Source organism: Equus caballus, chromosome 20 (genome assembly GCF_041296265.1).
Source record: "Equus caballus isolate H_3958 breed thoroughbred chromosome 20, TB-T2T, whole genome shotgun sequence".
In the NCBI taxonomy this organism is placed as follows: Eukaryota; Metazoa; Chordata; class Mammalia; order Perissodactyla; family Equidae; genus Equus; species Equus caballus.
The window spans coordinates 33093798-33104532 of record NC_091703.1 but is presented as its reverse complement, the minus strand read 5'-3'; the positions used below and the strand labels follow the sequence as shown (position 1 = coordinate 33104532).

At 43.5% G+C, this 10735-nt stretch overlaps 1 protein-coding gene and 1 long non-coding RNA gene across 3 annotated transcripts in view; one reads left to right on the top strand and one right to left on the bottom strand.

Moving 5' to 3' along the window:
- Positions 1-10735, top strand: part of LOC138919467 (uncharacterized) — a 97204-nt gene that overhangs the window by 70374 nt on the left and 16095 nt on the right. The gene's annotated exons all lie outside the window — the stretch shown is intronic.
- Positions 3541-7625, bottom strand: MUC21 (mucin 21, cell surface associated). 2 transcript variants are annotated; one of them, XM_070244372.1, is made up of 3 exons: positions 7256-7625; positions 4316-5484; positions 3541-3966 (listed from the first exon to the last, which is right to left on the bottom strand). In XM_070244372.1, exons 1-3 carry the CDS (start codon positions 7317-7319, stop codon positions 3778-3780), a joined length of 1422 nt encoding a protein of 473 aa, XP_070100473.1. In that variant the 5' UTR covers positions 7320-7625; the 3' UTR covers positions 3541-3777. The 2 variants fall into 2 exon arrangements, with proteins under 2 accessions (XP_070100473.1, XP_070100472.1); XM_070244371.1 differs by having other exon boundaries at positions 4316-5544; positions 7256-7623.

The following is a 10735-nucleotide window of genomic DNA, read 5'->3' as shown; positions in this document are numbered from 1 at the left end:
GCATGTTAAAATTCAACAACTTCAACACTGACGAAGTGTCCACTTTGCGCAGTCTTCAATTTTTCCACTCTTATACTCAAAAAGAATTGTGAAAAACTATGTATTCCTTCGCCTGTTTATGTTTAATCTAACTTTATCATAAGTTTAATAATTGCAGAGAATATAATTTCTATATTGTAAATATAAACATTGAAATAATAAAACAGTTTTACTACTCTTTAAAATGTTTCAGACAGACTCTAGACACTATAGCATCTCAATATCCACCCTTATCCTTTCTAACAGCATCTAAGCTAGTTCTTCCTCAACAGTTCAGGGCTTTACACAGTTCCTTCTGCTCTGTGAACATTTTATTTCCTCCACATTGTTCTACCGTATTATTTTTTGCTTGAAAGATTTTTAGTGATCACCCTGTCATGCTTCTCTGCACCAAAATATATATTTATAAACTTTTTAAAATTTTCCCGTGACTTGTAGGACTCTCAGTGGTAAATTTTACAGTCCTCAATAACCTTTTGATGAAAAGGAAATGTTTTTCTTATGCAACATTGTTCCATATTTTCAAGGAAATATGAAGCATTAAACTACCCAATATAAAAAATAATAAAATTTATGAAGTGCTACCAAATGCGAGACTGTTTTAGGGGCTTCATAGCAGTCTCATGAATGGATACTGTTATCACCCTCGTTTTTATAGGTGAGCAGACTGAGACCCTGGCGAGGTAAGAAATTTGTGCAAGGTCACGCTGAGCCTAGATGTGAAACCAGAAATTCTAGTTCCTCAACCTGTGCTCTTAGCTGACATACTATACGGCCTCTCTACATTCCTTTCGTCTTGAGATGTAAAATTAATCAGTTGGAAGTAAATGTGAAACTTTTAACTTTCTCCTCCTTGAAATCATGCAAAACACACCACCATGACCTAGACCAAGAAGCTGATGAATGAGATACTCTATCTCTTTCCAGAGAATGGTGTACCATCCAGGGAGGTGTGCTTCATAGTAAGATGGTATTTCCAGGCAAATTTTTACACATCTTGAATATTTTAAAATAGACAGACAGAGAAGGTGGGTTGAGTTGCCATAGGGTCTTTGCCTGGGTTAAACAAAGCACTGCCATCTTTATTATTTCTTACTGATATTGTCTTTGCTCCACTTTCATGAGATGCTCCCGCAGGAGGGATGCGTTCTTTGATAGGAGGTGGAAGAGAAGAGATTGTTAAACAGAAATTTTAATTACTCCTGCTGCCTCACTCTACAATATATCTGAATAAATAATGTCTTTAACATGTACCAAAATTACCAGTTTGTTACACTCCATTTAGCTCCTAACAGGAATTTCTATGAAGCAAAGGAAAACATGAAGCCCTACCTTGAGTAATATGACGCTTAAATTAGAAGAGATTTTGAGTTGTTCCCTGGTTTTCAACATAATAATATAGCAGCTAGAAAGAAAAATGTCGGTGCCCATAAAAAAGGAGTTAGAAAAGTGTAACTAGCCTGATGCTCTGAGCACAAAGGTCTTCTCAGACAGATCAGTTTTAGGCAAAATAAATAAATAAATAAATATATGGAAATGAAAGACCTGGAACATCATTCCCATAAAACATCCCACACCTGCTTAATATTCTTTAGAAAGTCTTCATGTACTTTTGAGAGCATGGGACAGACTCCATTTGAAGGTCATTGCACTGGACCAACAGTGCAAAAACACAAGGTCCTGAAGGGGCAGTGCTTAACCCTGTCCAACCCCTGGACTTCGACTTGGGTCAAACATGCTTGGTGAGCTGGGGCTTTGTCTAGTTAAAACACGTGTCATCCGCGTAAATGTATTCCATGACGGAAGTTGAGTAATGATGCTTTCTAACTACCTACACGCTCCAGTTGCTGGGAGTAGCGAGATAGTCACAGCATAACCATGTGAATTAACCACAAGCTAAATTGCTCACCCAGGTTTCCTTCCTTTTCATCTTCCTCTATCTCGAAGTGCCCATTGCTTTGAGTCATTTGCTGTCTATCTTTGGAAATCAAAATTTTATTTACATGACATGCCTGGTAATAATATTTTAATAGATTTATTGAGATATAATTTACACACCATTTAGTTCATCTGTTTAAAAATAGATAGGTCAATCGTTTTTAGTATATTTACAGATTTGTAATTAGTGAACCCTTTCAATCTGCAGACTCAAAACTTTCTTCTCTATTGTTCTTTAACTTCCTCTCATCCATCTCTTCCTTTTTTCTCTGTTTGAAACCTTATTACTCGCATGTTAGTCCTCCTGAATCTGTCCTCCAAGTGTCTTCTATTTTATGGGTGATTTTCACCCATTAAAATCACATCACCATGTTGTGTCCACTTGAGTTATTTTTCCCCCTTGCTCTTCAGGTTACTAATTTTATTCTCAACAATGGTCAGCCTCTTTCAATTTGTCTATTATAATTTTAAACTTGAAAATGCATGTTTTACAATTTTTAATTATCTAAATGAATTCCTTGGCCTGATCCTATTTATTTTCGTGTTTTTCACATTATGCTTTCCACAGCTCACACTACTGGGCGACACCTTTTTGGGGTGTTCAGCTCAGCTTCTCCTTCTGGTTGCTGGATCCCTTTAAGAGAGATCATGATGATGATCCCACGTAGGGCTTACCCTGGCCTCATTGATTAGGATCAACTCTTTGGTTTGCTGATGTTTGAGAAACCCAATAAGTGTTGGAAGGCAGAGCAGTTTCCACTGCTGTGAGTTGGAGTGAATCCCCCAACAAACTGCTAATTCGCTCCTGAGGGCTCTGTCCAAGGTGGGAGTCCCCTCACTGCCTCGTGGATTTGAAGCAACTCAACCTTCCAAAGCAGCTATCTTCTGTCCTCCAAAACCTGTAGGATCCCCTGGACCCATGAAAGGGATGTGTGCAGCCCTTCTAGGAGAGGAATTCATGAGAATCTCTTTAAAATGTTTTACCCCAGCTGTCTCTGCCATGAGCCTCTTGAAGGTTAAACCTTAGCCAGAAAGGTTAGGGCCAGAAGTCTTTCCCTTGGTAAAACAGGAAGCACTTTCTCTCTGCTTCCGAAGGGACCACTCTAAGAGAGACAAGTGTCGACCAGCACCTTCATTCTGACAACTAGCCTAGGTCTGGAGCACATGTAAATGCCCTGGAAACTGTGACTTGGAGTGAACATGCTCCACCCCACAGCACACATACCTGCACCTCTCCACCTCGTCATGCCCTGGGTTCTCTATGTGCCACAACATAATCTCTGTGGACCACAGGCCTAATCAACGAGCCCGTAGAATCCTGGCACCTGCCCTCCCTTCTCTTCTCTCCCAGCTAAACTCTCCTATCAATCTGGGTGAGTCTCGAAAACACAGCAGTCTTGCTTGGGGTGAGAAGAATTAGAAAAAGGGGACAGATAGGAATGAGGTCTCTGGATTTTACTGTGGAGATTTTGAATGCCAAGTAGATTATGGCATGGGGGTTCTCTCATATAACTGGGAAATTCGGCTCAGCGCTGTAGACACCCACTCACGTGCACACACAGGTTCTCTCCATCATATTTTGGATGTGTTTATTTCTTAGTTAAATGACCAATAGAGTCGCCTCTTCCCAGTGTCTGGTAAAAGCAAGAGAGAGGAAGGAAGTGTCTTCCTCATGGCTGTTAGAGACCCAAACAAAGCTGAGAGGGGACTCCTGAGGATGAATGAAAGGACACTTGAGTGTCTGGTTCCCCAGGTCAGCTTCCTCCATGAAGCATGTGATACTCTGGCTTCAGGGTCTGCTCAGGGCCCATCATATCTCCCTGTCATCTCCATGGTTGTTGAAGATACTGGTCTCCTCCAGAACCAGTTAGAGTTCCACCTAGGCCTATCGTGGACTCCGCGGTTCCCTCCAGGTCCCAGGCCAAGGTTGGGGCCATGGGTGCGGTAGAAAGCTGTGTTGAAGACATTTCTCAAGGACAGGGAGTTTCTCTAGAAAAAGAAGGGTAAATCATTTCAGAATTGTATTCCCTTACCCCAAGCCTTCTCCGTGGACTCCTTCTGGAGTCTTCTCCCCTTTCAAACTATCTCCCTCACTTAATGCTCCTTCCCCAGCCTTTGTTCCTTCTTCTGGCCCCTCTTTTTCCACAAGTCAATAGTATCCTCTGCACATTGATTGGCTCCTCCAATTCTACCTTGCTATTTCACTTTAGCAACTCTCTCCTGATCTTTCTTTCCTCCCTGTCCACACCCAACTTGGTGCCCCTACTATTCATACCCCATTTCCTCGTGTTCCTGCTACTCCTTCTCCCAGGCACTTTCCCACATATTAGACACTCACCACACAGAAGAAGATCCCAGCAAAGAGTCCCACGGCCACCACAACTGAGACCAGAGTGATGAGGAAGATTTCCCATGGCTTCAGAGACCCACTGGGCTTCACTTCACTCACAGGAGTAGCAGCACTTGTGCTAATTCTATTGGAAGTTGTGTGTGTTCCAGTTGAAGGTATGCCAGAGCCTCCTGTGGTTGCACTAGATCCAGTGTTGGTGGTTCTGCTGGTCACACTGGAGGTCACACTGGATCCAGTGTTGAGAGATGTGCTGGCCCCTCTGGAGGTTGTGCTGGATCCAATATTGGAGGCTGTACTGGATCCACTGGCGGTCACACTGGATCCAGGGTTGGAGGCAGTACTGGCCCCACTGGAGGTTGCACTGGATCCAGTGTTGATAGATGTGCTGGGTCCACTGGAGGTCACACTGGATCCAGTGTTGGAGGTTGTACTGGCCCCAGTGAAGGTTGTGCTGGATCCAGTGTTGACAGGTATGCTGGTTCCTCCAGAGGTCATGCTGGATCCAGTATTGGAGACTGTGCTGGTCCCTCTGGAGGTTGTGCTGGATCCAATATTGGAGGCTGTGCTGGATCCACTGGAGGTCACACTGGATCCAGGGTTGGAGGCAGTACTTGCCCCACTGGAGGTTGCACTGGATCCAGTGTTGATAGATGTGCTGAGCCCACTGGAGGTCACACTGGATCCAGGGTTGGAGGCAGTACTGGCCCCACTGGAGGTTGCACTGGATCCAGTGTTGATAGATGTGCTGAGTCCACTGGCGGTCACACTGGATCCAGGGTTGGAGGCAGTACTGGCCCCACTGGAGGTTGCACTGGATCCAGTGTTGATAGATGTGCTGAGTCCACTGGAGGTCACACTGGATCCAGGGTTGGAGGCAGTACTTGCCCCACTGGAGGTTGCACTGGATCCAGTGTTGATAGATGTGCTGAGTCCACTGGAGGTCACACTGGATCCAGGGTTGGAGGCAGTACTTGCCCCACTGGAGGTTGCACTGGATCCAGTGTTGATAGATGTGCTGAGTCCACTGGAGGTCACACTGGATCCAGGGTTGGAGGCAGTACTGGCTCCACTGGAGGTTGCACTAGATCCAGTGTTGATAGATGTGCTGGGTCCATTGGAGGTCACACTGGATCCAGTGTTGGAGGTTGTGCTTATCCCTTTGGAGGTTGTAATGAATGTAGTGCTGACAGATGTGCTACTATCACTGAAGGTTATGTCTGATGATAATCACAAATGGTAACATATATATATTGAGCATATATGCTTTCTGCTCAATGCTTGGTTAAATTTACTACAGGAATAATTTTATTTAATGCTCACTATAGCCCCATGAAATAGACACTTTTATTATTACCAACTAAGAGGAAGAAATTTAGGCTTAGAAATGTTGACACTTGCCCAGGTTTATACAGCTAGTAATTAGTAGAACAAGAATTTGAACTCAGGCTATCGAATCCTCACATTTAGTGATCATGTCAAGTCACCCACCCCACCCACCCCAGCACCAGGGTTATGTGACCCAGTTTCACTGGTTGATAAGCTTATTCCATGATCTGCTCTACAAGATCCAATACACATAAAAAGTATCACAAAAGAACTGTAGGATCCAGGTGAAACTAGTATATATTGATTGATTGATTCTTAAGACAGTATTGCTCCCTTCTTGGAAAATATCTCTAGAGTGTTATTCATAAAACACCTATATTGGAATAACCTGGGAAGCTTGATGAGCATAAAGATCCCTAGGCAAACCACTCCAAGCTAAACCAATCAGAGTCTGAGATGGGGTCATGTACCTGCCTCTTCAACTAGGGGACCTGGTGATTCTACATGCATGAAAGTTCCAGGGGCTCCTGATCACTACAGCAGAGGCTGGAGAAGAGCAAACTATATGTAGTTTAAATGTATAAAATCTCCTGGACTCAGGGCTTTAAATCAAGGTCTACAGATATAAGGAAGCTTTTCAACCTTCTTGGAGGTGCAGCTGGGGTCAAGGTTGTGCCTATTGTTTCCCCTCACTACCCTGAAGGATGAAGGCACTCAGCCTCCTCAGAGTCTATATTTATCTCATTTGTGGCTCATTTTACTACTAACTGGAACATAGATGCCCATCACCTCACTCTGCATGTGTGTATTTTTTCCTCAGTCTTATTTGATCTAACATAGGATTCGAGGTTAGCTCTATTTTGCAAAGCCACCCCCAAAATCTGCAATGAGGTACAAATGGAGTTGAAGGTCAGAATCATAAGTAAATCTAAATAAAAACTGAAATGACCAAGAGTAGGGGTGACATGTGAAAGAGAGAGTGGATTTGAGCTGAGAAGTTTTGGAGAACAGAATAGATGAGTCAAAATTATAGGAGGGGTAATTTTGATTCAAAATAATGAATTCTCTAAGAAGTCATGCTTTCCGGTTGTGCAATAGGAGATGGGGTGTGGAAACAGAGTGGGAGTCAGTTTTGTCTCTTGAATCCTATTCTCCTTGGTCTGAGGCTGACTTAGGCTGTGTGGAATCAGAGGTAGGATCAGGAGAGAAATTAAGTTTGTAGAATATAGATGCTATATCTTTAAAAACAGTCAACTCTTCTTGTTCTTAATATTTAGCCCTCCCCCCAGCCATATCACACAGGTTACTACCATCTTATAGATGCAGAAACTGAGGCACAGAGAAGTTAAACAACTCACTCAAAGTACACAAGTAACAGATAGAGCCGTGATTCATACATTGGCAATCTGAGACCAGAGTCCACAGTTTAAACCACTGTGCTCTGACTGCCTCCTGGGTGATACATCACTAGACTGAGTGATTGGAGTAAAACGATGATCCTCACTCTGTGGAGGAGAACTAGAAATAGTCCTAGTAGTGGTCACCATCTCCCACAATCCCTCAAAGGTTCTTAACCACCCACTTTTAAAGAAAGTCACTCACCAGCTTCTAAAAGTAGGAGATACACTAGTAACCGATACTTAAAGGGAATGTTTCCTTTCTGCATCTCGATCTGTGTCTTTGTGGCTGGCAAGCAAGATGCCTGGATCCCAGAGGTGGCCAAGACCTAGAAGGCAAAGAACAGGATTCTTGAGAAAGGAGAGTTCAAGGCAAAGAGATAAAAGCTGGAGATTCTGGGAGCTTAGGTTTCCTCAGTATGTGTTCTTGGGAAGAACTTTGAGCCCGGGGAGGTAGGAGGCTGGACGCCTGGGTTCCTTAGGCTTCCTCCATGTGATGCTGTCCTGTCTTTGTCATGGAAGAGCTGCAGAGGCCTTTATAGCTTCAGTGGGTTGGGGAGGGGTTGAGAAGTTGGCTTTTTCTTCTGCCAACTGTGAGCAAGTAACAAAACAATACTGCGCCTGGGAAGGAATAGATCAGGGGTCAAGAGGAAGGTTAGAAAGGAGAATGACATGATTACACTAGGCAGGGCACTGGGCTGGGTTGGAGCGAGAAGCAGAACGGGATAAGGAGATCAAGGTTGTCAGAGTGGAAGGGACCCACCCTCTGAGGCAGGGATGGGGCCAGAAACCTGTTCTACTTCAAGATTTTGTTTCCTGGTGAGGAAGTCCTGTGTGCCTCCTTTAGCACAGAAGAAGCCCTAATGGACTGAGCTAAGGGGGCAGGACCCCACATCTCTCAAGCAAACAGAAATATGAGACTCAAAAGAGAGCAGTAACTAGGGGTGTGTGCTCCCGGGTATGGGTAGAAGTCAGATGGAGCATTACTAGGTGTGCACGTTAAATGAACATGGGAAGAGAGCTCCAGGGGTTAATGAAGTCATCTTTGGAGTCTCTGGGGAATTTGGGGCTGAGGGTGTGGGGAGAGTGTTCAATGTGCAGGAACAAGCCACCTGTCAGACTCAGAGCAGGTGAAGGGGTGGTATAGGGCCCCCTTCTGACTCTCAACCATAAGAGTTCCCCTCTTGTTTGTTTCCAGAATTCATTGGAGCTTTTCCACTCTGGGATCTTTCGGAAGTTCTTTCTCGTCAGCCTCAAAGAAGCATCTCTCAATAGGGTATACCACATCACCACTTCTGTTGGAGGCAGGAGACCTATAGTCTGAGTTTTCTAGGAGCTTCAAGTTGGATCTGGACAGGGCTGTAGCAGCAGAAAGGACACACAGTCAGCTAAATGAGCATGACCGAGCAGACCCAAATGAGCAGAGGGTTTGGGGTGTTCATGGGGAGAACATCTTGTGGCCAGAGTGAGGGGGGTGGGATGGATGGGAGTTCCAGTGCGCAGTCTGTATGACGGAAGTCAGCTGTCTCCATTCCCCTGTCAATGAGGAGAAGCTTCGTGAGAGAGGCAACATCTCAGATAGTTTGGAATGAGTGAGTCTGAGAGTGAGGAAAGGATAGGGTGTGCTGGGAAAAGCTCAGGCATGGGTCTGCCTAGCAACTGTGATGGGCAGCTTCTGAAGCAGAGGTGTGAGGGGCCAGTCAACGACAGGTTGGGTCCTGGACTCCCAGCAATCCCACTCTGTGGCTGAAAAGCCAATAGCACTCTAAGAAAGGAAACGTTTGTTTTCCTTCTAGAATTATTTGGAGGCAGAGGTCCTGAATTCAAGTCCAAATTCAACCTTTTAGAGGTTATCCTAAAATGTTTTTACATGCATACTCATCAGAGTCTAAATGTAATCAATATTTTTACTGTCCTTCAAAACAATACAGGGACCTTGGAACACTTTAATTCTCATTACCCACCTCCCAGCTCATACCCTAATGTTATCGAGTATTTTAATTCTATCTTGTTTTTTAACTTCATGAGAGATTACTGTCATCTGCTTCCACATCAGAAGCTAGAACATAGCCACGCAACCGCAGTAAGCTGCAAAAAGAGGCTGGGAAATATAGTCTCTAGCTGAGTGGACATGTGCTCAACTAACACTTGAGAATTCTATTGTCAAAGATGGAGAATGACTATTAGTGGACCATAAAGCTATGACACATTTAAACCTACTTGCTTTATATTCTGTATTTAATAATTCCAACACCGACAGTCTTTGCAGATCTGATCTTGCTGTCTGTTTTTGTTTCTTGCTGGCTTTCACTCATGGTGTCTATCTTCATCTGTGATTTGAGATTTGTGATTATGAATTTATTTTTCTTGGAATGTTATTTGTAGACGTTTTTTGAAGCCGGAGATGAAGGTATGATCTTCTACAGGGAATTTGCATGTTTTGGCCAATCATATGGAGCCATTATTAGCCAATGATTCTTTTTTGTTTTTAAACAAGAGTTTTCATATTTTTAAAAAAATTTTTTTGGTGAAGTAGATTGGCCTTGAGCTAATATCTGTTGCCAATCTTCCTCTCTCTCTTTTTTTCTCTCCAAAGCCCCAGCACATCACTGTATATCCTAGTTGTAAGTCACTCCAGCTCCTCTCTGGGGGATGCTGCCACAACATGGCTTCATGAGAGGTGTGTAGGTCCACGCCCAGGGCCCAAACCAGTAAACCCCAGGCCGCTGAAGCAGAGTGTGTGGACAAACCACTTGACCACAGGGCTGGTCCCTGATCTTTTTAAATTAAATGGTAGGCTTGACGTCTTTGGAATTACTTAGATTGCATGGTTTGAGGCTGCAAACCAAGAGAATTATTGTTGTGGGTATAAGTTATTTTTCAAGAGGTGCTTCCTCCTCTCCTCCCTTTTCCTGCATCAAGTTTAGAGACAGGCAATTTTGCGTGCACTTCCTTTGAGGAGAGGTGGGCTTATTTTTAGTTTACACTCTCCCTGAAGGTTTCCGATTTATGTGAGGGTCCTCTGAGAGAGTCCCCACCTGGTCTGGTCTGATGGAGGCTGCACAACGCGAAACTGAAGTTCACTGGATCTGGCACAAGTTGGCCTCAGTACTTCCCTCACCTCCCTAGGTTCCTACCTTAACTTAGTCTTTAATTTTAGCATTCCTAACTTTCCTGGCGACTCATCATTCACTTAAGAAGAATTTTTAGTCCACCTTTTTAAGTTTTTCAGGATATTTTAAGTCAAGGCACCTACCCTGTTACAGAGCTAGAAATGTAAGTTCTCATTCGATTGTTTTGAGAAATAAATGACGGTATGTTTAGAGGCACTAGAACAGTGTTTGGCACATGATAAGCATATAATAATAAAAGACGACAGAAAAACAAAAAGAAATACATGAAAACATAAATATATAAATGCCAGGTGTATTTCGAGATTTTAATTTGTAACATGTCCAGGCAATTTTCTCCTTACTTGTCACATAGCATTTGGAAGAGACAAAGAAGTAGGGAAGAAGAATCTTCCTAGAGAAGAAGAAGACCTGGAGGACAATGAGTGAGTCTAAGATGGTTTTCTGGCTACACAGTTTGTATGATCTGAAGCTACAAACCTAGATGGATATTAACTAGACTTATTGTGGTGATCATTTCTCAGTGTATACATGTGTCAAATCATTATGTTGTA

What these genes read in the sequence shown, in the direction of transcription:
- MUC21 (XM_070244371.1), bottom strand. Translation starts at nt 7,319, where the DNA reads ATGCAGAAAGGAAACATTCCCTTTAAGTATCGGTTACTAGTGTATCTC. An exon ending in TCTCCTACTTTTAGAAGCTG is followed by an intron (nt 5,545 to 7,255) that starts GTGAGTGACTTT and finishes GATTATCATCAG; the next exon opens with ACATAACCTTCAGTGATAGT. An exon ending in CTGGGATCTTCTTCTGTGTG is followed by an intron (nt 3,967 to 4,315) that starts GTGAGTGTCTAA and finishes TTCTTTTTCTAG; the next exon opens with AGAAACTCCCTGTCCTTGAG.